Below are 26,683 nucleotides of genomic sequence, written 5' to 3'. Positions count from 1 at the left end.
ACTACTGTATTTTTCTTTTCTGCACATCGATTCGATTCCATCTCACGCGCGGACTGTATTTTTTTGCAGATTCAGAACTTGATTGGCCTAAGCTTCTCGGTACTTCAGCTGTGCATCAAGACCTTCTACGGGCTCCCCGACATGTACCACGGCAGTGAAGATTTTGAGCAGGAGCTCCTTGCCCACCTGCCCGTGATAGAGCCCCCTTTTGACGTCGAGCAAGGGTTGCAGATGGTGCAAGGTGATCAGGGGATACCGCCTTTGATGCCCGGCCAAGAGGAGCTACCGCTAAGGCTGGACGTACGGGCCGAGTTTTTAGCTCGGCCCGAGCTTTTCGTGGCTCGGCCCGAGTTGAGCTCGGCCCGCGGAAATGCCACACCGAGCCGAGCCCATTTTTCTGGCCCGTCGCGGGCTTTTGGCTCGCCAGGCTCGGCTCGGGCCAGCCCGAAAGCTCGCCGTTTTTTTTTCTTACGAAATCAGCGAAGGCCGAAATGAATAGTGGGCTGATTTATGGCCCGTCAGGAGAGGGAGCGAGGGGGCAGGTCATAGGAGGCTGCTCAGTATCCATCGTATCCATCTCCAGCTCACACGCCGCCGCCCCTGATGTCGCCACCGTCCCTGATGTCACCACGGCCGGCCGGCTAGCCGTCTACCTCGCGCCGCACCGTATCGCGTGGCCTCTCCGCCGCGGAAGCCCGCTGTCGCCGCGCCCTCTCTGCCGCGGAATCCCGCTGTGGCCGCGCCCCATCCTCCACGGTGAAGAAGACCAGCGCCTCGAGTCCTCGACGGTTCCCTGCCCACATCGTCGATGCCAGCCGCGCGGTGGAACGTCACAGATCGTCCTCGTCCAGGCCATCAACAACGCCGGTGGTGAGTAAATTGATGCAAATGATTCATCCCCATGTAAAGAATGGAGAAGATTTGTGAGATTGCTTTTAATTGTTGATTCATCCCTATGCATTTTTCTTGGGCAAATACGAATATATACATGCTTACTTTGATGCCTAAAAGCTTTGGAAAGTTGCAAAAATGTCTCTGTACTCTCTGTCGTTGTTCCTGATGTTTGGCTCGCGAGCCAGCTCGAGCTGGACCGAGCCAAAGGCAAGCTCGAGCCGAGCCCCTTTTTCAGGCTCGTGAGACAAACGAGCCAGCCCGAGCCGAGCCAATTTGGAGCGAGCTAAACTCAGGCTCGCGCCGAGCCCAGCTCGAGCTGGCTCGTGTCCAGCCTTAGCTACCGCCCATGGCAGGTCAGGAGATACAGGATCCTTTAGTGCCCGACCAAGAGGAGGAGGACGAGGAGTCCGAGGAGGAGGACGACGATGACGATGAGGAGTCCGACGACGACGAGGAGGAGGACGACGATCATCATGGTGGCGGCGTCAATTATGCTAGCGACGAGCGCTCCGCATCGCGGACCACCGACGAAGACGCGCCGGTCGGAGCGTGCCGGGCCACCGACGCCACCGGCGACGGCACCCGCGGCGTCTCCTCCGGCAAGGGCGTGCCACCCCGCCGGTCCAGCCGCCTGGCACTCGCATCCAACAAGACCCCTAGCAAGCAGACACCGATCATGGTGGCATCCAACAAGACCCCCAGCAAGCCGACGCCGACCATGGTGGCATCCAACAAGACCCCGAGTAAGCTGACCATGGTCCTGAGGTCGTCTACGACAAGGAACACGCCCACCTCCGGCGAGCGAGTCCGGCTCCACCCACGGCCAACATCCCCTCCGGCTCCGGCGGGAAAGGCAGCGTGATAGCGAGTGACGGTCAAACCGGCTCAGGTGGCGATTGCACATGAAAACGATGAGATCGAGCAGCCAGTGGCCAGCGTGTAAAGCAGTCCTACAATTGGAAACGTCTATCTGTGTGTTCTTCCATGATGAAACGCTCTGTACCTCCGCCAGACACGAATTAGCTGTTTAGCTCAACGCAAGCACGCTGAAACATTGGAATTTCTTTTGTGCCTTTCTTTTTTGTCTTCTCCATCTTCATCTTCTTTGCTTATCACTACGGGAAAACGAAGCTCGGAACACGGCAAAGCCCGCCTATGGTACGGTGTGCATGTACAAAAAGGAGCATGGCGAACATAGAGAACACGGCAGATGAAATAAAAGAACATGGCAAAGACAAAGGCATGGAAAACACAGACAAGGCACACGACAAAGAAAAAAACCATGGCAAATTTGGAGGTGGCACACGACAAAGCTCACCGGCATGGCAATACGCGTGACACGTGGCCATCGTGTCCTCTCTTTTTTTGAGGTGGAGGGGGGATCCCCACCGTATTGTCCGTTTTTTTAGAGCAACCACATATTTCATTAATCGAAAACCAAGTTACATGAAGCAACACATGTGGAAACTAAAAGACAAACCAGGATAAAATGATTATCCTAAATTTGCAGATAAAATCCTAAAAGATAAAATCCTAAAAGATAAAGAAATACAAAATGATCCCTAGGGTTTTCTGCAACCACTGTAGCCAGCGGCCGCTGTTCAATTCCAACGCCGTCGAGACGAACGCAAGAAGAGACGCCGAGCCTCCACCGTTGCAAGATCCAAAAAAAAGCACCATCGCCAACTAGGCTTTGTGAGTCGATGAACAGGCCTGCTGCATGCAGCGAGGCACATGTTGTGGCACGTCGACCGGGGGACGTCCACGTGTTGTCTTGGACCAAGATACGCCGCCTCCCATCGACGAAGTCAGAGAAGAACGGCATATCCACCACCTCCGGACCAACATCTTCGCTCCAGAAGAACCACCTCGCCCCGGCCCCCTGCGCCGTCGTGGACAATGACAAACGCTAGTGACACGTCGAGAAACAGATCTTGCCAGATCTGAAGAACGGCGAGAAGACCAAGCTGCCGACCTGAAAGATCAACAAGAACACGTTGCCAACAACTCCGAGACGCTGTCGTGAAGGTCACCGCCGGTGTGGGAGTGGAGTTGAGGCAGATTTATTTTCCCGGGCGCCGCTCCCACCACCCCAACGACGCACCACAGCAGACAAGCCCTAACTACAAAACGGAGGAGGAACGAGGTCCCCTCCCCCTCCTACCGCCGGAGCGGAAAGCGGATGGAGAGGGGCCCAGAGCTCACGCCGGTGGAGATGGGATCTGGCCGCCGCCGTCTGGGAGAGAGGAGCAGGGACAAAACGTTAACCTACTGAATCTTGGTTTGGTGGAATCGTATTGTGTGTATTGTGTCCTCTTTTGACAGGGATGTTACAATGGCTGATCTTTGCAGTGTGTCTTTAACGAAAACACGACAGAACAATAGGGCCACATTGCCGTCAGTTCCCGCCCGTGATGAATTTCCTGCCAAAATATTCCTACTCATACCTTTGCCGTGTGCACATGAAAAGAACACGGAGTTATGTACCTTTTCCTTTGTCCCATACATGGCAAAGATTGCTTTCCCATCTTTTTTTCTTCCCGCCTTTCTCTACGCACCATTTTTCCCCGCCATCGCATCCCTATATATAGTTGTGTGTCTCGGTGACATAGGCACCCCAAATGGGCCTGCCGAAGATAGTACCCGGGGTTTACTGAAGGCCCACTACCCGAAGAATAAGAAGATTCGGAAGCCCAAGATATTATTAAGAGAAGCTAGAGTTGTAATAGGAAGTGTTATTTGTAATTTTGCGGGATGAGTTAGAAACCATCCCGACTCGTAACTTGTACAACACGAATTCTCGCTCCGCCTCCTATATAAAGGAGTCGAGGGACGGAAGGCATCGAATCATTGTTTACGAACCCTAGTTTTCATAATCGTCGAGTACTTTTCGGCTGAAACATTCGAGATCTACTTGCCCTCTACTTCCAACTAAACCCTAGCCTATAATCCATAGGCATTGACAAGTTGATACCTTGTCACTCGGCTCGAACATAAAACACACCCAACCCAGCAGTTCTCCCACGTCATCACCGCCAAAGCCCCCCGATCCCCTATTGCCGTCGAGATGCCTCTTCGTCTCTGTGCCAATCAGAGCTCCATGGGCTATGTCGGTGTCCGTTTGAAGCCCGGGGGCATTACACTCCCGAAATCTCCACCGCGGACAGCGCGTGTGGCTCGGCACCTTCAACGCCAGGGTGGAGGATGCCCACTCATACGACGTTGCGGCATGGAGGTTTGGTCTTCCACGCCAAGACGTGAACTTCCAGGAGGTGAGGTCTATGGCGGAAGTCGATAGTCACGCTCCACAGCGGCAATTTGTGTCACAGGCAGACTCGCGATGCCACCGCTAGGGGCAGCGTTGGGTTGCCATCGCCGAGGAGGACGAGCAGTTCATGGCGCAATGGCTGAGACTGAGAGACCACCTCGAGGACGTGGAATTCGACCCAACATTATGGGACCAGAAGAAGGCGGAGAGAAGATCGGCGAGGGCGGAGAAGAGGCAGAGTAAGGCCACCATTAAGGAGGAGTTGTTGGAGATATACCCAAGAGGAAATAATAAAATGGTTATTATTATATCTTTCTGTTTATGCTAAATATTTGCATCTCATGCTATAATTGTATTAACTGTAAATATTAATACTTGTATGTTTTGTAAACATAAAAGAGTCCCTAGTAAGTCGCAAGATAAATTCAGCCACACGATAACTTGATCAAATGGCAAGGTATCATGGTGATGAAGCATCTACAAGACCTAATCACCAACTAACATCATAAATATAAATAGTTTGTTATAGCGTTTCAGGATAACACAAACTTGAAATACTCCTACATAACCTGTAACTAAACAAGGCTAGCCAAAATAAATAAAAAATAAGATATGCGGATAGGCAACAATTAACTCCTCGCTGGCCCAAACCAAGTTTTTCAACACCATCACTACAGATGGATCAGTTACGTCCAAATTACCGGCATGTTTGAAAACCCAGAAATGCAAGCACTGTCGGTATTAAAATGAAACCGGGCAACCACCTGATACCTTGTCTCTAGGCTCTAGAGCTAGTGTAACTACACTGAGATGTTGAAGTAAGCATCAAGCCAGGAGTTTACATATATCAAGTGTATGATTTATCATATTTGACTGCAGCTACGAATGTTAATTATCCCTTGGCTTTTTGGTGAAATTGTCTATGGTGCTTTGCTGCATGCACTATTGTTATTGAACAACAACAGTAAATTAACCTTCAACACAGATACATTAATTAAATGACTATCAGGTAATACAAGCTTAAGATATATTAAAAATCTACAAATACAAGAGGCAGTCACAATTTGAACAAAACACAAAATGAGATAGTCAGGAACAATTCTTGAGAAGAGCAAACACAGTTTAACATCTGCATATGAAGGGATTAGCTAAATCCAAATCGTGGACATGGTTGATATCTAAACCTGCACGGCCACGCCAGTTGTAAAACGAAACTGAGCAACTCTTGAAGCCCTATTATCGAACTGAAGTTTCTTCTTCTGTTCTGCAATAAACTCCTCGCTGGTGGAGCCAACCTGAAATATCATAAACTCTAGCACTTTTGCGTTGAGTACAAAGAATGTGGCAAAGTTAATTTCAGACCAAATGCCCCGATAAGATGATATCACTATTGTCTTTAGACGAATATCAAGACATCCGATAAGCTTTCGGTGTTTACGACGCCACAAATTCTTTTCCCCTGTTGACCAACCCTGTAAAGAACACATATAAAAAAAATTTAACAACTTCAAGAGTGAAAAGATCAAATGAGCAGTTCAACACTACGTACGAACTATCGATGATGCAACGTTACCCGAAGGGAGAGCTTCTCCAAGCACGGAAAACATTTCATCAATTCAATAACTATATCCAAATTAAGGGCCATCATACAAACAGATAAATCCTTGACAGTGCGCACCATCAACGCGCAATCCCTTGAACATACATGGAAGACAACATTATGCACATGTGTAGCTGATAAGTAATTTTTCCACACACACACATAAGCATGTTAGGATCCTCGTAAATGAAAGAAGTATGATTACAAATACCACAATTACCTGAATCACTGTGGAGCCAAACACTAGTCGGGTGGAGTAGTCCACGCCGTCACGCTTGTGCTCATTAAGGATGCCCAATGTCTCCAGTTTGGGCGCGGAAACAATGGATGCATGCAAACCATCGTTGCAGATATCCTGTAAGATTTCAAGGCAAGGGGCACTCTCAATGATGAGTTCCTTCAACTCGATTGGATCCGTCTGCTCAGGTTCATCAGTCCCGCAGCCATAGATATGAATCTTTTTAATGCTATGGGAGTTGATCCGGAGACAACTGAACCCGTAGGTGTACGTAATAGACAAGCACTCGAGAACGGGGCAAGAAGCAATCAAGCTGTGAATTGAGGACTCCGAGATGATGACACACTCGATTCCTAGCTGCTTGAGCACGGGGAAGCCTAGTCCTTGGACGGTGCTGCTTTTGGAGAGGTCGCATCCTCCGATGGCGAGGACACGGAGGGTGGCCGAGAAGCGAAACGTCGATGCCGGCACCTGGTGGCATCGGTCGTACCATACATCGAGCTCCTGCAGGTTATCCAGAGCGGGGGACCGGAGCCAGGCGTCCATGGTGGTAGCTGCTCCGTAGATGCTTCGTCCGTGGCCATCGGGGATGCAGAAGCGGCGACCGGGGCCTTGGTGCGAGGAAAGGATGCGTGATACGACACCAGCGAATTTACCCCGTTTATCCGGATGGTTGATGAGGCTACGGCCTTGGAGGTTAAGAGGGGCGGAGCCACTAGTATACGGTAGGGATTTAGGGGCACTTTGCCCAAGGGCACTTTTCAAAGTGCCCCTAAATACCCTCCATTAGAGGCACTTTAACCAAAATGCCTCTAATGTCCCAATAGATATACACCTACAGAGGTAGTTTGAAGAAGTGCCCCAATAGGTATACACCTACAGAGGCAGTTTGGAGAAGTGCCCCAATAGATATACACCTACAGAGGCAGTTTGAAGAAGTGCCCCATTAGGTATACACCTACAGAGGCAGTTTGGAGAAGTGCCCCAATAGATATAGACCTACAGAGGCAGTTCGGAGAAGTGCCCCAATAGATATACACCTACAGAGGCAGTTCGGAGAAGTGCCCCAATAGGTAGCAACCTAGTGAGGCACTTTGACAAGGGTCCCAATTAGTGCCGCTCTAAGGTTCAAGTCAAAAGTTCACCTAAAATTATGTCTATAGAAACAACAACAATAGTGTTCAGTTATAAATAATATAATTGCCTACTAAACAACAACAATAATATGATTGCCTACTAAACAACATGGCACAAGTAACAAAATTCTCAAAAATTGGAAGACTTGTATTTTTAAAATTTACCATTCTGCATAAAAAGTTTACCTTCCTAAGAAGCTGCAAAATATCAGGGAAAGCACAGCCAAAAAAAAAACATCAGGGAATGTACATAGAATGTTGTCTACTAGGTCGGAAGGCGGCCCGCTTCGCGGTATGATCCCAATCACTTTGAAAGACAACGATGCCAAGATATTATGTATAAGCAAACAAACAATTAATCTAATGATTCCTGAGGGAGCAGCCTAATTTTGATTTTCATACAAACATTGTTTACATAAGCCAGATGGGGCTGGTGCATTGTTCTACTGGACTATTTCACACAACACCGACTCTTATTTCCACAGGCTTCAGCCAGAGATGGTGATTGTTCATATATTACCCTAATTAGCAGTAGAGGAGCGATCTGCATTAAGGATTCTTAGCCATACTGTTGTTATACAACATCAGTGGTACGCTGTTGTAGTTGCTCCGACTTTTCGTTCACCTTGAGCTCCTCAGTACCTGGTGTCATTGTCCTCCTTGTCAGATGAGAGGACGATGACGATTTCCTTCCTTGGTAGTTGGTACTGGAAGGGCAAGGAGGGTCTGACAACGGTACTGTTGTTGCCGTCTCTGGAGGGCTGTGGCATCAGAAGGTTGAGGGCGGAGGCGCAGAGCCGGGTCTGACCTTGCTTTTGGCCTGTGCAGATGGCGGTGCAGGAAATCTGAGAGCCAGAGCGAGGGTTTGCAACTTGAAGCCGTTGTCGAGTTCGCACAACAGTTATTTTTATGCAAACTCTTCGTTTCAACAATATAAGTACTCTATTTCTTGTGGTTGGGCTAGCCTAACCTGTTGATGGAGATAAAGTTCAGATGGTTACTGCAAGAAAAAAAGAAATTGGAATCAATGTCTTCTTATAGTGATATATGGCTTATTCAAGTGGCACTTGTTACATCTACCACATTGCCCAAAAGAAGGAAGCTTCTATATATTTTCAATAAAACATAATGAAAAATATGGATGTCCATTCCCACAATGGCAATAATTGGTGCTCGATTAGTTACTCCATGGAAAGAACAAGCAAAATTTAACTGTTATTTGGGTAATTATGACAAAGAACTAAAAAGTACTATCGGTTCCGTACAACTTAGAATATAAATGCGATAACAAGAATGCAGCATATATAGATTTAAATATTTCTCAAACTAATAGATGGCAGGCTTGTAATAATGTTGGCTTTTGGTTTATACAGCTGACTGTGAAGGAGCAAATACCTACATGATAGGTAAAACTGCATTTATTTTGGAAGGTGCGATTGTGCTCTTATCCAAGTTTCTTCAATGAAATGTAATCAGTTATTAGTGACCAATTTTTTAAGTAAGCCAGACTACGAACCGAAAATTGCGCAAGTTGATGGAAGCTAGTTCTCCTGGGGGGTAGAAAAAATTCCACATTATGCTCAACAATATGTTAAAGTGGCATACCAGGTGCTTGACCATGGAATAGGAGCCTGAGCAAAGGCATTCCAATGGGTTTTCTCACTACTGTCAAAGAAGACAAACTTGGTTTCAGCTTCGTCTCTATAGACATGTATATAATATTATTATGATAATTTCTATTCCATGATTCAAAGATGTCTGCACCATTTAAATATATTAGAATCGACACAAAGAACAAATGCTCAATAAAATGTTGAAATGTAATATAACATTTATCAGTAATTTGGCTGACCTTTCCATGAGGTTTTCTGACCTAGGTAAGAATAACATGCCACAATCATAGTTAAAGAAACCATGAAACTATTACGGAAAAAGAGCATGCACTGAATTCGAATATAAGTTTATAACTGCATCGCAATAGAGAATTTCCTTTTCTTTTGGAAACTAAGAACAATCAAATAATTTTACAAAAAAGAAGGTAGTATAAGAAACTAAAATGTACCAGTTGACAGTAGCAACGATGCCACTACTTTGTGTGACAAATAGAATTAATTTTAGTTAAGAACAGTGTAGGTCTCTGAGCTATATACCTCAAAGCACACATATTGAATACCCTAGTTCTTGCTATTCGCGGTAACTCATTTGTCATTTCACGTCTAATGAATATTCAGATGTGTTCTTCACATAGATAAAAAGAAACAGATGTTCTCCAAAAACGAAATACAAATGAAAATACCCTACGAATACATGAGCTGCATCTATTCTGGCAGGACACGGATCCTAACCCTCAAAGGCCAGACAAAATACACGCTGATCTGACTAATAAGTCCCCCCATAGCCTGTACATAATTCAAAGGGCTAGGCACATCATAAACCTGACCTGAGACAAACATCCATGGTGCATTGCACACTGAGGGAGACAAATCAAATCGCTTGAGTAGAGGGTGAAGAGGCAAGCGCCGCTGACAGCGCCCGCTTCTCCAACTCTTCGAGCAGTCCACCGCCACTACCGTGTTGCATGACATTACTTATCTGAACTCGTTTTTTTTTCTTTTCTAGACAAGGATTCATATTAACATGAGGATAAGCAAAATAGCAAGTTCTGAACCTTAATTGTAATAAAGAGATAATATTCATCACCCAAAACTAAATTCAAAACTTGATAAAGCATTTTATCATGCCTGACAACTGAACAACAATAAATTTTCTAGCATAGAGACCCAAACAAAGAAATTTATCAGTTTTGAGAGCAAAATACTCACCTTTTATGACAAGTGAAAACTCCAGGGACCAATATTTAGTAATTTGGCTTATATTTTAAAAATAATCAGACTGTGAGACAGGTATAACGAACCTGAAGATGAGATTTAACATAGAATAAATATATGTTTCAACACATACACCTTTCAAGATATACATGTCATTTGAAAAACCAAAGGAATAAGAAAAATAAAAGATTCAGAAACTATAAAGCTATACATAAATTATAGTCAGGATGAACAAATCACATGTATATCTCGAAAGTTGCATGTGTTGGAAGATATTTTTCATCTATGTTAAAGCTTGTCTTAAGGTTCAAATGACATCTATAGCTCAAAAGTTGTATGCGTTGGAAGATATTTTTACATAAAAGGATGTCCAACAAATCCAGAGCTAGCAATATATGCCAAAGCAACCCTTAGTTTGCTGAATGTGTACAGCTGATTGCCTTAATTTAAACACGACTGTGATATCATGCCACCATTGGTGCAATGGAAATGCAGTAAACCAGATTTTTTTGGTCAGAAAAAAATAAGGAGAATTTTAACCAAGTCCTATGGGTGGGTGGGTTGGCTTGGAAAGCAATTTTACATATATGTGATAATAAATTGCCAAACCACACCGAAAACTACCTTAGCACAATGCAACAACTCCTGGCATATTTGTATAGATGCATAGTTGAGAACAATTGCTTGCTGAGACATAACATCACTATAATCAAAATATGCAGAGAAAATGCATGAACACGAAGCTCCTGGCAATAGGAAAGAAAGCTACCAGTGAAGCAGCTCGAGAAATCATAATTTTAGAGTCTTGAAAGCCCATCCCATAGCCAGAGTAATTCATTTGATGCTTCGGCATTTTCACTCCAAAGAGCTAACATAGTTGTGTCCCTAAGGCACCACAAAAAGATAGTTAAAAGAACCTTAACCAGTGCTCGGGAATAAGAAATAATGACAGTACCACTGAATTATGGACGCCATGTTCACTACAAAAGATATACATGTCACTCCCGTTAATGAGTTAGTGTCTGTTTACTTACTCTCCATTTCATGGAATGATAAATAGATGCGCTCTTATATATGGCGGTGTGCTTACTCCGCAATCAATAAAGTATCTTTGTCTGAACTATTTCCAAACCAAGTATTTCATTTAATCTCTTTATTTTATCATTCTAGCTAGATTATTTTCATTTCAAAAGCTGACGTGCTCAAATTCCATTATGGAATAATGACAACACAAGTAAATGAGAATAAAATATAAAAGGCTCAGTCCTATCAGGCTACAAAAATCATAAAAAGCAACTTGGAATAACAACATTAGTAAATGAGATAGGTACCTGAGCATCCAGGATAACCAAACTAAAGAGAGGAAGTCGTGGCTGCTATTTGCATAAAGCCAAGCAGAGAACACGGCCTTCATAGCAATGGTGCACTACTCAAATGTTGATTATTTACAGAGAGAGGCAACCAAAAGCTGCAACAACCTCCAAGCTGACATAACGGAGTATGGTGATGTTCTTCCAAGCTACCTGATAGTTAAAGTGCTTTTATCCTGAAATCAGTGATGAAGACCCATAGTAAGCAATGTGGCCCCATCAGCTTAAAAGGACAAGCACAAACATATATGCATAGGAAGGCATAATCACATAAGAAAATATGATATGACGATAAACAGAGGTTAATTAATCTTACAAAAATGAATGCCAGGTCAGTACCATGATTGATTGATGGGAGTTTCACATTGAGAAAAAATAGAGAACGTCCAGGGTCTAAGAGTCATATTAGAACAACCATAAAAGTGTAATTATTCATAGAATATCAGCATAAAATTGTTTTTGGCCTGGACCTTCAATTTTACGATTTAGAAGTCCAATCAATATGATATAGAACAAGCTGTTCAAATAGTCGTAAAAAGATAATCAGAATTTTTTTGAGGGAAAAAGATAATCAGAATTTTAATCCTACAAGCAACTACCTGCATCTCAAAACACTAAGCAGAAGAAGACTTCATGGTAGCAGACTTGATTTCCACATACTCGGGAAGAATGCAGACTAAAATGAGAGGTTGGGTGTGGGGGGATGAAGTGGAGGCGGTGGCAAGGTAGGCTAGGGCACGGCGGCAGCTATTACCAGAGAGGGGAAGGGGAATGACCAGGACGTCCTTCTCCTCACCTCCCGCGAGCCAAGGCGCGCCTGGAGGCAGATGCGGCTAGGGGATGCGAGCCAGCGTGGAAGAGATTGGCGCCAAGACCTTCATGCATCTGCTTCCCCTCCAACTGCTGCACCCCCGCTTGGCCTCCTCTGCCGCTGGAGATGGCCGGCGGCGGCCGGACCTTCTCCGCGAATCAGCTGAGGCAGCGGCGTGACAGCGGATTAGAGGAGGGAAAGAAGGCGTGCTGTACCAAGGAGGCAGCGGCGGAGTGGGGGAAGCAATGCGGCGGCGACGTGGGGTGGTGGAGCAAGCCAGCAAGGTCGCGTCCAGCGGCGGCAGAGGGGAAGAGAGCTAGGAAATTTCACAAGGGTTGTTCTGCAAAAATACCGACGCGACAAGGACGGAGGGAGTATAAGGACTAAACTGAAAATGGCCCGACCCGGTGACCCCCACCTCTCTCTCTCACCCTATCCTCGCACGCGCCGTCGATCCTCTTCCCCGCTGCGATGTCGCCGCCGCCGACGCTGACGCCGCCAGCTGCAACCCCGGCCGGTACCTGCCGCCTTTCCCGCCATCGTTGACCGGTGAAAATCCGGCGTCTCTCATCTGCCACTTTCCCCGCCGCCACGATGGACGCCCGTGCCCGCACGCTTGGCTACGCGAAACCCTAGCCTCGCAGCTTGGGATCGCCGGCGCTGCTCCGGCTGCCTCCCGCCGATACCGGCGCCCCGGCGTGACGCCGCCATGGACCCCTTCGCTGGATCCATGCCTCAGCGCCACCCTACATCACTCAAGCGCGCGTGCCCGCGAAACCCTAGCCGTGGGGCTCGGGCTCGCAACACGGTGCCCGCGCCCGCGCCTCCACTACTTCCCTTCGTCGACCACGAGCTTCCCTGCCTCCCTAGTCTCCTGCTACCTGGGTGGCCGGGGCCCCTCCACACCGTGGTGCGGTGGTAGGCTGCGGCTTCCCTCTCCTCTCCTTCAGCGACCTCGATGGCTTCCTCCACGGCTACAAATACCACTGTGAGCTATTTCTTCTCCCTTCCATCTCTCTTGTGCACTGTGATGGTTCGGCCAACGAGCTGTGGTTAGTTTTAGGTTTAGGAGTATGGTGATGATCGCCTGAACATGTGCTGTGTTGTCATGTTGCTGGTACATGGCTGTGGTGATGTTCTAATTAGGTTCTAGCTGCTGGTATTTTCGTGAATGGATAATTGATTGGTTAAATAGGGTCCTGGTTAGGTCTAGTTGATATTGTATAGTAGATCAGATGCTCTAATGATTTCTTGTACTGATATGCACTTTTCCTAGTATGAATCATGAAATGGAATTTAGTTTGATAGGTTTGTACTTGCTAGTTCGCTTATATTAGCTAGAGATGCAAGAATTTCCTAGACACACGATGTGACTGTTCAAACTGAAAATGCAGCAATTAGTACCTCTTCAATGCACACTTCTTTTCTAAACCTTATATATTGTGAAGATTCTAACTCTTGGCAATTGGGTTAAAGGGCCTAAGCGTTTTGGTGCACTGTATGTTACCTGCTGGCTGTTTAAAATTTATTTCAGGGTTGGTTTTTCACTATAATGTTTTCCTTTCATATGTACTTCAATAGTCTATCTTACTAAACTAGCACATATAATTCATACAAATGTATAGAGAGCACACTAAATAATAGCTGAGAGGAACTGTAAAGTACGGACTAATACTTGATGCTCAAATATCCACACAAATATAATTCATAAAATATATGCACTGGAATCCCAGTGTACATCATTCAACATACAACAGGCTAATACTTGATGTTCAAATTATGCAGCTTGGTACGTTAACCTTTGCCGTAGTGTCATAAGGATTATCGAAACAGCCATTACTTCCCTTTTTTTTAGTGCGCCCATCAAATACTCTGAAGAAACACATACAAAGTCATTACAAAGTTTCATAGTCCAAATTAATCAATGATAATTCATCGAAGAAAAGTAACAACACGCACAAACCTGGAAGAAGAGCACTGCATTGCAGGGTCCGAAAGAAGAGCACTGCCTTCTCACCGGCTCCCAGCAGCGTATCTTGCTTTGGTCTCCAGCCTTCTGTTTGCTCCTGACTGCTACAGATTGATGATGCATATTTCTCTTTTTGAGTAACCAAGAATGCATATCTTACCAAACAAAGATAACAAGAATGCTTTTCAGTTTGTCCAGAGGTCCCTTAAACATTAATGCTGTGAATTACTCCTAATTCCTGTCCCATAAGTTAAAAGTTTGGAGTGTTAAGTTCAGAGGTTGCATGTACATTCTTCAGTGTGTTTTCCATTATTTGGCACTGATTTTTGGGTTGGATGTCTGAATTCCCTTCAAAGACAAACGGTGCACTATTAAAGAACAATGTGCACAATGCAGTCCTAATTCATGTTAAAAGTTCAGAGAGTTCGGACCTTGCATGACTTGGATTTACAAATACAAACAAGTTTGCAACAATTCTCAAACACCGATATTTAGTTTACGTTTTTCGGAAACATGAAAGTGTCACAAAAAATATGGGGTGCATCCGCAAGTAGTTGCGGAATATTCGCACTCACAAAATCTAGGACTATAATCAGGCTACAAATCATGTGGTGATATGTGTGCTTGAAGCTGACGAGCGCACACTTTCTGTGGTGGAGTGTTTTATTTCTGTGTTCTTGGAAAGATATCTACATGTTAAAGTGCCTTGGACGACCGATGTGTTGTCTACTTCCAAAATCAACTGGCAGCTCAAGCCCTGCTATATCTTCCGAGACAAGAGCACAACTCAAAGAACAGTGAGGAAACCATAGTCAGGGAGAAATTTACCAATGTCATCTCTAATTTTTCTAGAAGCCAGATTAATGTGCACGATTTAATTTACATGTCTTGCTATTAGTTTTCCGAAGCAGGAATATTAAAACTGAAGCTAATTGATCGACCTAGTAAGAAAAAAATATAGAGAAGAACCCATCCCAAATAATTGTAACTTGGGGACCTCGCTGCTGTCCAAACCTAGTGCAGATGATCCAAGGGATACCTTATGCGAGCTCATCTTGAAGGCGGCCATGACTTGCAGACCTCTCCACCGTCCAGGTACTCCCCACAGGCCTCGCTGGTTCTGCGCCCCACTGAGCTCGCCGGACGGTTGCGGCTCTCTCCATAGATCTCGCCGGAGGCATGCTTCTCCACACCGATATTTCCGGCTAGAGATGGGGAACAAGGGGGATCGGAGGGACGGGGCGACGGCAGCGATGGGATTCCTCCGGCCGTGGCGCCCGCCACCAGCGCCATGGTTTGATGCTGGAAAATTGCCATGCTTTGTTTTTTTGATATAGCACAAACAACTTATCTTTTGAGACTTGCCAGATGTGTTATATGCTCAATAGTCATTTATTTTGAGGTCTATGGTCGATCCAGATTTGGGATGCTCATGGCTATTTCATTCATATTGGTAAAATGCAGCAGCAGGCTGTTCACTAATATTTTTTTATTCTAATAAGTACCTACTTGTTGGATCTGTAGGCTGGGTGGGGAGCGTCCATATCCTGCAGGAGCTCTTCGGTATTCGACGTATTCGACCAAGACAATCCTGCCGAATATGAGCAAACATGTATGGTACTAGAGGATGATACGAAGGCCACTTACAACACTAATCTGTTCCTTAATTCCTGTTTATCCCCTGTTTTTCTCTTGCTCAAGTTTATGCACCGCACATGCATACCAAAGGTTTCTAGAGGTAGAGCTTTCTGGAGTACAAATAGATGGTTAAGAATGATGTACTTTTATTGATTATAGCTTCTAATCATTTTGGGATCGGCAACTAATCCATCCTTTTATTACTCATGTATCTCTCCTGGTCAGCTTTGTTGTGCAGCCGTACATTATTATGTCTAGTCGCAGAACTGGAAAAAAAAGGGACGGTTAAAAGTGCAGTACTTTAGATGGTCTCTTTTCTGTTTGATGATAATTATTGCATTAACGTCAAGCATAAGAATCTGACATGTCGGCCTGGTTATTAGAGGTCGTGGTGCTAATATTTAGTCCCGGTAATTGATGTTTTGGTGCTATAGGCCTAAACTTGCTGTTATCTGGCTATGAATATCCCTGGTTGGTATTGTGTGGTCTTTATCTTTGATCGATTTTATATGAGTGGTTGGTATTCCTCAGTCCAGGCTTAAGCATATATCCATGTATGGGCATTGTACTTGCAAATTCTGCATTCTTTAGATGAGATGAACTATTCTCCTTAATCCTTATACTAGTGAGGTGTGCTGCTATTTGAAATCTCGTCAGTTGGGAGTCATTTCTAGTTGGAAGCACATGCCAGTTTATTGTTTTGAAGCGTGAACTGATCATTTAGCCAATCTTTGTTTCCTGGGATATATATTATCCACTGTATTTGATCCTCGAGAGCCAGCTGTTACAGCTTGCTAGCTGAAACGCTAAGCATATTGTCGTGGTTGATGTGTTAAGCATTCCAGTGGGTATTCTTTTGGAGGTTGTGACTTTGATGAAACTTTATTTGCTTTTTGTATATGGATTCTTCTCTCTGCTCAGTAGTCATTTATTTTGAGGTCTATGGTCAATCCAGATTTGGGATGCTTATGGCTATTTCATTCATATTGGGAAAATGTAGCAGCAGGCTGTTCACCATTTTTTTTATTCTAACAAGTACCTACTTTTTGGATCTGTAGGCTGGCTGGGGAGCGTCCATATCCTGCAGGAGCTCTTCGGCATTGGCACCAAAAGGTGCCTCCCTTTTCTGTATCCTAGATACAAGGTGGTGTTTAATGTAGTACCCTCTGCAGTGAGAACAATATTAATTTTCAGATACCTTTGGTTTACACTCGATGCTTGTATGATGAGAGTTCAAAACATGATGGCATGATAATATTTTGCATGGAAGGTGGGAGATCCTAGTGTCGAGGAGGTGACGGAGGAAACCCACGACGTGTCCCAGGAGGCAAAAGGGTGTGGCCATGGAAGCTTCTCCCCTTCAAGGTAATGTTGTTTCCCCTCTGCACTAGCTAACTAAGGCACATTGCATCGTCTAGCCACGGATAAATGTAGGTCAAAATTAATCTTCCTTGTGCATTATTTTCTGTATCGTTTCCTATGCAATACCTCCAAGGATTAGTTTTCAACATTCCTTCTAGTTTTGTAGAACTGGAGATCTTTATTTTGTGAACTGTGAATATGCCTTCTATTGTGAACTGTGAACATGCCTTCTAGTTTTGAACATGCCTTCTGTTGTGAACTGGTGAACATGCCAGATTTCAAACATGGTTGCTTGTAGGTAACATCCAGCAATAGATAGAACATCTGCTGAGATTGCAAATACATTCCAAAAGAAGTTAAACTCCATTGCAGCAAGTAAGAAGAGAAACAGTGGAAGCCAAAAAGTCATATGCATTTCATCTGTACAGTTACTGCATAGATATTGCACTTGGTACTGTCACATGTTACTTCATTTCATCTGGATACTATCATATGTTACTCCATTTGAACTGTAATGATGTATACAGCATACTATGCTGTGATGTGATGCATACAAAAATGTTGGAGTGTAATTGTATGTTTCAGTGTAATTGTAATTACATGTTATTGCAAATATTGGGGCATTTTGTTGAGTTGGCTCTAATTGTGTTTAAAGGCACAACTCAAACTGCCCCTAAATACAATTAGAGATACCTCAAAGTGCCCCTAAATACATTTAGAGGCATGTATCAAAATGCCCCTAAAAAGATTTCGAGGCACATCTCAAAGTGCCCCTAAATGTATTTAGGGGTACATCTCGAACTGCCCCTAAAAGTATTTAGGGGTACATCTCAAACTGCCCCAAAAAAGATTTAGAGGCACATCTCAAACTGCCCCTAAATGTATTTAGGGGTACATCTCAAACTGCCCTAAAAAAGATTTAGAGGCACATCTCAAAGTGCCCCAAAAAAAGAATTAGAGGCACTTCTCAAAGTGCCCCAAAAAAGATTTAGAGGCACTTCTCATAGTGCCCCAAAAAAATTTAGAGGCATTTGTCAAAGTGCCCCAAAAATGATTTAGAGGCACTTCTTGAACTGCCCCTAAATGGTTTTGGGGCATTTTGTTCTAAGTGCCCCTATTTCATTTAGGGACACAAGTATCCGGGGCACTTTGCAAAGTGCCTCTAAAAGTAATTAGGGGCACTTTGACCACCTATTGAGGCAGTTTGGAGTGCCCCTAAATGTATACCGTGTAGTAGTGAGCGCCAGAGGTGGCGCCACCGGGAGGCTAGGATTCTGGTGCGGGCGCCGTCCTTGGTGGGGAGGAGGGTGATGATCTCGCCAAGGATGGCATCGGGGAGGGCGCTGATGTGGTCTACGCCTCCTCCATCTTCATCCTTGCTCGGCGACACCGATCTGCCCCTTTTTGACCTAGAACCTCCCGCCTCCATTTCCATCTGCATGGGGAACAGAGGGGGCTACGGTTTGCCTCGGTCAAGATCGGCTCACTGCCGGGGATCAGGGGTCGCCGGAGCGAGGGAGGCGGAGGAGGAAGAAGGTGGAGATGTGTAGGCCGGCCGGCGGCGGTTTGGTCCACCAACAAGGACTAGAGGGGAAGAAGAACAGGCCCGCCTGGCTCTTATATACGAAATCCTAAAGGCGCAAAATAAACATTCCGTTTTTTTTTCTTTTACAGTATATTCTACAGTATTCGGTTTGGTTCATCACCTATTATATTACTCTCTGAAGCTGCTATCCATGGATCTCAAGCACGAACCGCGTTCTCCGCCCAAGGCTGCCAAATCATATTTACAGATTCTAATCAAATCCAATATCCAACTGGTTGTACCCAACCACATATCATCAGAATCCAGGACTTTAAAATTGCAGAGAGCGGTAAACTGGTCAAGTTTTTATCTGACCGATGGGTTAATGGACTGAAGGTGTTCGATATTGCTCCAAAAGTGTGGTCGGCAGTGAAAACTCGTTAGAGAAATGCTAGTCCAGCATCTGATGGATGCAGGACATGACATAAGTTTTGGATGAAGAGGCCTATGCGCAATGTGTCAAGCTGTGGGTGGCGGTTAATTTAGCTCATACTACCTCTGTTTCGAGGAATAAGGTGCACGCGTATTTCAAGACAAACTTTGATCATAAAAATTGAGCAACAAAATCTTGATAATATTATATGTAATTAGTATCGTTGGATTCGTATTGAAAAACATTTTTTAATAATATTAATTTCATAGAAACAATCTTTATCTATTTAAAGTAATTCTTGGTCAAACAAAAAGCTCGTAAAACGAGGGCGCCTTATTCCTTAATGGAGGTAGTACTTCATAGAGAGGTTGAGAGGCAGGACATCTTCGGTTGCCCGTGCTCCAAGAATGGCCTATAATTAGAAGTCAAACCTAAGCACCAGATAGTTATTTTTTTTCCCATGAAAACAAGACTCGAGTCATCATGCTTGAAATCACAACATGGAAAAGGCTAATTTCATGGAAACGGTAAAACTCACTTTCTGTCTAAACACGAAGAAAAAAAAAGCACTGGTGTAGGAGTACTGCAAAGAAAGTTGAATCATGGCGCCAACAGAAACCCATAAAAATAACAACACTCTCATTCATGAGAAAGTACATACACGGTCCTTGATATGCAGGAATACAGCTAGTGCCTCCAAATGCCTTCGAGCCGTAATAAAAGCCTTTATTCACAAGTTCAAGATTCGGCTCAATTCCTCCTGCTTCGATTAACTGAAGAACACTTGTGTTCACACAAACCAGCAAAAGTGATAGAGGCATATATGGTGTTGAATGTCTAAAAATGGTAGATATATATTGATGGTTTTGAAACCAAATACTAAACAAAAAACTTACACCAATAATTCATGTACAGTTTCGGTCCAAAATAATAATTAATATATAGTACAAAGCTATGTCAAGCTACACACTCTTGGATAGTATTGGGCGACCCATCGAGGCCGGCAGGCACGGACCTTGCGCCAAAATGGGCTGGGTAGCTAAAAACTGAGCTTCGGGCTGATTTTTAATGGACAAATGGGCCAACAACCTCTAAATCCGTCTACCACAGCCCGGAGGCTGTCCTAGGCGTCCTCCCTTCGAGTCTATGCCGCCGGCCATTGCTGTGGTGATGCATGTGCTGGTGGTGCGGAATGGAAGATGAGTGACTGTGAAAGAAAATGGTTCCTGGTTATAAAGGGCCGGAGGATTGGATGCCGACGCGTAGAACGAAACGGCAACATTGATGGACGGCAGAGCAAGAGTGAGCCCACTTCCATTGATGGCTAGAGGTAGAAGGCCGTTGGGAGTGAGCCCACTTCCATTGATGGCTAGAGGTAGAAGGCCGTTGGGTCGCTTTTATGCTGGCCCTAGGTGCACGAGCTGGAGTCTGTTGCAGAAATAATAGAAGAGGGAGACAAATGGTTGAAGATTCGCACGGAGAGACGGCAAGAGAAAGGCCGCATCACGAGTCCAACAAACTTGTCGGTTGGTGGACAGTACTGCCCTGCCCGCATGAACCACGACGGCCACGCAAGCGCACCAAACCTCAGTCACGATGACACGTGGGGCCAGCCGCCAGCGTTGGCCCACGTGTCAGCCCCGATCGCCCTGGCTCGTCGCCGTTATAGTTGACGGCGGCGTCGGCTGCTGGTTAAAAGGCGATGCTCGCTTCTGCCTCTCGCTCCACCCTCCTCCTCCTCCCGCTGCCCACTCCCACCGGCGGCGCGCGCGTGCGGCGGCGGCTCGGACCTCCCGGAGGCGCGCGGATTCGGCGTAGGAGAGGGTCGGCGGCGGTCGCGATGGCGTCCGACGGGCGCGTGGAGCGGATCGCGTCCACCATCCGCGTCATCCCCGACTTCCCCAAGCCAGGTGGGTCCCCCCTCCCTCTAGAACCCTAGGTTGTTCGCTTGCCCGGTCCGATCTGGTCGGCGCTCAGTGGCGGCGGCGGCTGGTTGCTGCGATCTGTGTCGGGAGTCCCTGTAGCAGCGTACACGGACTGTCCTACACACCCACCCACCCACCAGGGTTTCACAGACTAGCTAAATTCTACTACTGCCAATGCCAGATTGTTTTCTACCATCAGGCGCTGGCCTAGAAAACGAGCTAAATCGTGAAGCGCACAAGCGAGCATTGCATAGTTAAAAAAAAACTACCCAAAGCGCGTAAATCGGTGTCGGCGCATATTGCTGCTGTGGTAGATGGATGGAGCATACTTAAGTAAAGGCCTGTACGTTGTTCTGACGGTGAACCAGTATCCAGTACATGCGGGATGTGCCAACTGACACTGCCACCACAAGCAACTGCTGATACAGGCACCTAATTAAGCAGACTAGTCCGGTTCTCTTTTATAGAACAAGCAAATAAATTGCCACTGCAGGTTTAGACCACCTGCTGCTTATCATCATTGATTCAGGCAGTGAATAAACACTTAGTTGGTGCTGGCTCATGAAATATTCTGGCTAGTTAAAAGCCTAGTTTTATTATATACACCAAGCTAAATTGTACTACTGCCAACACAAAATTGCCCCATCAGGTGTTGGCTTGGAAAATGAGTTACTGTGTAGAAAAAAAAACTCTAAAGTGCATATGCGAGCCTTGCCTACATAATACTAACTGAAGCTGTAAATTGGCGTTACTGCATACTCAGTACCTGAAGGATGTGTCAATTGTCGTTGCCACCAGAAGTAATGCTGATATAAGCACCTAAGTAGACTACTTTGGTTCTCTTGTACGGAACAAATAAATTTCCATTGTAGATTTAAACTGCCTGCTGCTTTTCATATTTCACGCAACTCAGCAGTTACTTAGTTGGTGGCTCATGAAATATTTTGGCTAGTTAAGGCCTTGCTTTACATGTTGGGCAGCAGCTACATGTGAATTTGTGAACCATTGGTTTATGTGGCGCTGTGTGCTGCTGGCGAATACTTAGGACGATGCTTGCTCTAGATTAATGATTGTTTGTGTCGTTTAGTAATGCATATCCTGTCGTTTCTTCGTGTAGGGATTTTGTTTCAGGACATCACGACGCTGCTTCTCGATCCGCAGGCGTTCCGTGACACTACTGACCTATTTGTTGAGCGCTACAAGGACAAGGGCATCACTGTAGTTGCTGGTATGTGAAATTAAACAGAATCTTCTCTTTTTTCATGGAAACTGTGCTTGCTATAAAAATACGGTCAGAATTCAAATTAATTGGAGATTCTTATTTTTTCTTTGGTGCTCATGTATCATACCTGTTGCCATCAATATCAGGTGTTGAAGCCAGAGGATTCATTTTCGGACCTCCCATTGCATTAGCCATAGGTGCAAAGTTTGTTCCAATAAGGAAGCCCAAAAAGTTGCCTGGTAGGTTTGTTTGGTGCTTCATGTGCAGCTGCTGCTGCCTTTGTTAAACAGTCTCCAACTGGGTGCATTATAGCTAATAGTGTTACATGTTTATACTAGGTGAGGTGATATCAGAAGAATATTCTCTGGAATATGGCACCGACAAAATCGAAATGCACGTAGGAGCTGTGCAGCCCAATGACCGGGTTGTTATTGTGGACGATCTAATTGCAACAGGGGGAACCCTATCTGCAGCTGCCAAACTTATTGGTGAGCTTACTTGCATAAAATTTCTTGAAATAGTTGAGTAAATTATTGTTCTGTTTTAGAAAATCTTGTTAGCCATTGCATGCTCCATTTCCTTGCAAGTTGAAAAATAGATGATAGAAATTTTAGTGCATATGCGTGAATGTGGACAGGATACAATTCTGAATGGTTTTCGTTCATTAGCTCTGATGTTAAAATAGTATTTCTTGAAGGGAACGCACTCCGATATGTGCTTGTTGCATTGCTTTCCTATAATTTATTATATGGTAATTTACTGATTTACTTATGTTATTACGTGTGCCTTTCTACTTTGTAGAGCGTGTTGGAGCAGAGGTGGTTGAGTGTGCCTGTGTTATTGAACTGCCAGAGCTGAAGGTACATTTTGCTTCCAGTGCACCATCTCCCTGTTTAGATGACCAAAATGTTGTTCACAATCATGTTGAAATTGTTGCAATTGTTCTTGTTAGGATTTCTCCATTCACGTATTAATTGTTTTGTTAGGTTTCAATAATATAATTATTGAGAGATTTGCTTCTTGTAGTTACTGGCTTGCTGCATTCAACTATTTGGTCATTTGCGTGCAACTCTTGTTAGCTAGCATGCTCTAGAAATTATGGAACTTTACTTTGATGCGAGTACACACATGTTCTCCACTTATGTATACTAGGAATAGACAGTTTCACCATAAAGCTCCATCTTTTTATTCTCATGCATTTGGCTAATACAATACCTAGCCATTGAACTTTAATCTGAACCTCCAAGAATTGGCTGCACATCTTTGGATGTTGGTTAATGTCTTACTGATAAGAACATTTATTTTTACTTACTAAGTTGCCATCTCTACAACCTGAATTTTGCAACTTAAAGAAGTAATCATAATTATCATGTAGGAGCAACAATGATTTTTAGTTGGAAATTACTTGTAGTTGCTTGCCATGAGAACATTTCTAATTATGGCATGTATTTCAGGGCCGGGACAAGTTGGGCAACAGGCCTGTTTTTGTCCTTGTGCAGGCGGAAGAATCAGCATGAAACAAGTTATGCCCTTTCGAGTTGTTCCCACCATGTTTGCCTTCTGGAAATAGTGGATGCAGCTAAGATATCCCATGTAACTTCTAGCTAGTTCCTCTTTGGAACGGCTCAATAAAGTTCGATCTTTAAATTTGTTAGCTCACATATTATTTGGGAATGCAGACTTGATTGTTCCCTGTAATCGATGGCTTATTTCTGTAACCAACAGTGCAATTATTCATGTCAACCGAGAATAGTTGTAGTCCAGACTGAAGTTTATTGCTTTTGCTAGCATAATTACTTCCGTGCTTTCTTGGTATGCTCCATGACTGTCTGCCATGTTTGTGGTTGATGTATGGAGATCTCCTGCTTATATCTGAGGTGATTATTGTAGATCCAATGGCGTTGATACTTGATACTCATGGAATACTTGGTGAAATCATGGATATCTTTCTTCGATGACCATCGATCATATTGGGGTTTAGAGTTATGCTTTTGTGGTTTGATGTGTGCTTACTCCAGTATTTTTTTATCGATAGTACCTGCTGATGGCTTGAACCCAGACCAAATTGAACTTCTGAAGAAATATTAGTTGCTCATGCGATCAGGATCATGATTTTTTTACAAGTATTTCTTGTCTGAAAGATTGGGGTAACCATCCTATGATGAGCAGCTGGCACTTGCATCGATAGTACCTGCTGATGGCTTGAACCCAGACCAAATTGAACTTCTGAAGAAATATTAGTTGCTCATGCGATCAGGATCATGATTTTTTACAAGTATTTCTTGTCTGAAAGATTGGGGTAACCATCCTATGATGAGCAGCTGATGAATAAGTCATTGTATTCCGGTCTTTGTGGAGCTACTGCAGCACACATAGTCTTTGTGATCGATCAGTACGCTGTTAGGATAGGACTTAAAGCACACATGGTCCTTGTGAAGGACTCTTTGTAGAGCTTTTGAAGACACATAGTCCTTGTGAAGGATTGTCGTTAGCGTTAGGATAGGTGATCAGGCAGTCCTGTGAAGGACTGTCTGTTGGTTGTTAGGATAGATAGCATCCTTCTTTGATGCTTTTAGGGCATCAAGGACGGGTAGTTAGCATCTTTAGACTAGCATATTCTGGTTGGCTAGCAGCTATAAATCTGTAACCCCGTGCCCTCAGTCTGGCATGGCATTGTGTGAGATGTGTGTGCTATAATTGAACAGTTCTATCACTTTAGTTCATTTCCTTCATGGGCATGCTTAATTGTGTTGTTCCAGTGGGCTCCTTCGCCTAATTGAGTTATGCCTTTGAAATTTTTGATGCTTTCTTCTGGATGTCCTGATCGAAGATGCCCAGTATCATTTGACTTCAAGTTCATTATGGATTCAGGAAATAGTCTTGTGTTTACCTTTTGACATTGTACTATTGTATATAAATCTCTGACTTCTAATTTGTTTCCTTTGATATTTTTTTTGCTTGAATTATGTGATGAATACTCATTCTCTTTTTCTGTTGTTGCTGGGGCCAGGGGAAGAAGAAAAACTAGTACCTTGTTGTTGAAGCCCATCTACCTTTTAGAATGCTGTGTTGGCGATAAAGTCCTGATATATCTTTGCTTAGATGGTACTGGTGAGGGTGTAGATATCCAGGTGTAATGTTTTTCTCTACTATTTATTTTTGTAGTCGAAAGGATAGGGTTTACGTGATGATATCAAACAGGAATTCTGACTGCATGCTGACTGGACACCAAAATAGTTACTTTCCTGACTAGTTAGAACAGAGGACAAACTAAAAATACTTCAGTCAAGGATCATAACCTTAGGAACTTGTATACCCATAGTGCGCTGGTTCAGCAGGGGGGAACTAGTGAAACTGTAGAGGACTGAAGTTCATATGCATTTTTCTTTCCCTTTGAATTTAGTTTCATATGTACATTGTTTTGATAAAATATTTTTCAGTAAATATCTTTAAGCTAAATTTCATCTGAGGTACTTCTCTACCTTGTAGCTGAGATGTTCTTGTGCTGGCAGTGCATGCATGTTTTGCAAGCTACATCGTACATAGTTTGGTTATAGCAAAATGTCCGTGTTTGACCAGATCAGCCATACAAACAAATGCACTAGTTAGTATTTACATGTAAGAATGATGCCCTAATTTATTCCCTGATACTAAATTTAAGAAAATACAGCATTGAAGAACTTTGTTCTGAGTATATTATCATATTGACTTCTATGAAGCCAATTGATATAAATTCAGTGAAGTTCCAAACAATGTTGCATTAGTACTGTACTCTTGTCAACTGAAAGTGACACCAAAGATCAAAATTCTTACATTCTGACTTCTGCTTTTGATTTTAGTACTCCCTCTGACCCATATTACTTGTCGCTAAAAAGAGTGAACATACACTATAAAATGTGTCTAGACTCTAGATACATGCAAATCAGTGACAAGTAATATGGATTAGAGGAGTAATATATTTCAGTCAATTATAATCCTGTGGATTGTAATCATTTAATGTTGACATGGTAAGTTAGCTCCTGCTGTCCCAAAATTCATTCCTTGCATCTTTATGTGAGCAGTTATACAACTAGCCAATTGTTTGAATGTCATTTCTCATATTCATAAGAAAATATTTTTGAACTTTATATGATTCCAAGAATCCAAGATTACAATATCATGAGAAAGTAAAACGAAAAATATGGTAGTAGATGTATTCTTAGATCTAGAAGTATAGTTATCTTTTCAAGCAACTGTTCACCTTAAGATACAGTTGTTCTTCATAGAACACATAGCAGGGGAAGGCTATTCCCTCAACATAGTTTATTAGTGCCAGTCTGTGACTTTATTATAGGTTTATAAGCGAAGAAACACTAAAGAGAATGTCTTGTAGGATCTTCCATAGGGAGCAGCAATATCATATGCAATTTGGCTTTCCCATTCTATGAAGTTGACCTTCGCGAAGTTAGGAAATAAATGTAACGG

General features: G+C 44.0%; 2 protein-coding genes and 2 long non-coding RNA genes across 5 annotated transcripts; 2 read left to right on the top strand and 2 right to left on the bottom strand.

The window, feature by feature from the left end:
• Positions 1-5,340: 5,340 nt before the first annotated feature.
• Positions 5,341-18,543, bottom strand: LOC124655776 (putative F-box/FBD/LRR-repeat protein At1g66290). Its single transcript, XM_047194622.1, has 3 exons — positions 18,357-18,543; positions 5,983-6,713; positions 5,341-5,457 (listed from the first exon to the last, which is right to left on the bottom strand). The coding sequence occupies exons 1-3, from the start codon at positions 18,541-18,543 to the stop codon at positions 5,341-5,343; spliced, it is 1,035 nt and encodes a 344-aa protein (XP_047050578.1).
• On the bottom strand, positions 7,400-10,726 carry LOC124653308. 2 transcript variants are annotated; one of them, XR_006987865.1, is made up of 3 exons: positions 9,959-10,726; positions 8,536-8,801; positions 7,400-8,136 (listed from the first exon to the last, which is right to left on the bottom strand). It is a non-coding gene; the product is annotated as an uncharacterized LOC124653308 (long non-coding RNA). The 2 variants fall into 2 exon arrangements; XR_006987864.1 differs by lacking the exon at positions 9,959-10,726 and having other exon boundaries at positions 8,742-9,502.
• On the top strand, positions 12,929-17,704 carry LOC124653309. Its single transcript, XR_006987866.1, has 3 exons — positions 12,929-13,133; positions 15,639-16,865; positions 17,023-17,704. It is a non-coding gene; the product is annotated as an uncharacterized LOC124653309 (long non-coding RNA).
• A 2,318-nt stretch (positions 18,544-20,861) lies between the features above and the next one.
• Positions 20,862-23,982, top strand: LOC124652832 (adenine phosphoribosyltransferase 1). The gene is made up of 6 exons (XM_047191875.1): positions 20,862-20,982; positions 22,115-22,225; positions 22,366-22,458; positions 22,558-22,707; positions 23,021-23,079; positions 23,674-23,982. The coding sequence occupies exons 1-6, from the start codon at positions 20,913-20,915 to the stop codon at positions 23,734-23,736; spliced, it is 546 nt and encodes a 181-aa protein (XP_047047831.1). The 5' UTR covers positions 20,862-20,912; the 3' UTR covers positions 23,737-23,982.
• Positions 23,983-26,683: the final 2,701 nt, after the last annotated feature.

Source organism: Lolium rigidum, chromosome 5 (genome assembly GCF_022539505.1).
Source record: "Lolium rigidum isolate FL_2022 chromosome 5, APGP_CSIRO_Lrig_0.1, whole genome shotgun sequence".
Classification (NCBI taxonomy): Eukaryota; Viridiplantae; Streptophyta; class Magnoliopsida; order Poales; family Poaceae; genus Lolium; species Lolium rigidum.
Note: the sequence above shows the minus strand (reverse complement) of the source record. Positions and strands in the feature narration are given on the sequence as shown.

What these genes read in the sequence shown, in the direction of transcription:
- LOC124655776 (XM_047194622.1), bottom strand. Translation starts at nt 18,543, where the DNA reads ATGGAGGCGGGAGGTTCTAGGTCAAAAAGGGGCAGATCGGTGTCGCCG. An exon ending in CCGGTGGCGCCACCTCTGGC is followed by an intron (nt 6,714 to 18,356) that starts GCTCACTACTAC and finishes CGTATACTAGTG; the next exon opens with GCTCCGCCCCTCTTAACCTC. An exon ending in TTGGCTCCACAGTGATTCAG is followed by an intron (nt 5,458 to 5,982) that starts GTAATTGTGGTA and finishes ATGATATTTCAG; the next exon opens with GTTGGCTCCACCAGCGAGGA.
- LOC124652832 (XM_047191875.1), top strand. Translation starts at nt 20,913, where the DNA reads ATGGCGTCCGACGGGCGCGTGGAGCGGATCGCGTCCACCATCCGCGTC. An exon ending in CCCCGACTTCCCCAAGCCAG is followed by an intron (nt 20,983 to 22,114) that starts GTGGGTCCCCCC and finishes TTCTTCGTGTAG; the next exon opens with GGATTTTGTTTCAGGACATC. An exon ending in TTGAACTGCCAGAGCTGAAG is followed by an intron (nt 23,080 to 23,673) that starts GTACATTTTGCT and finishes CATGTATTTCAG; the next exon opens with GGCCGGGACAAGTTGGGCAA.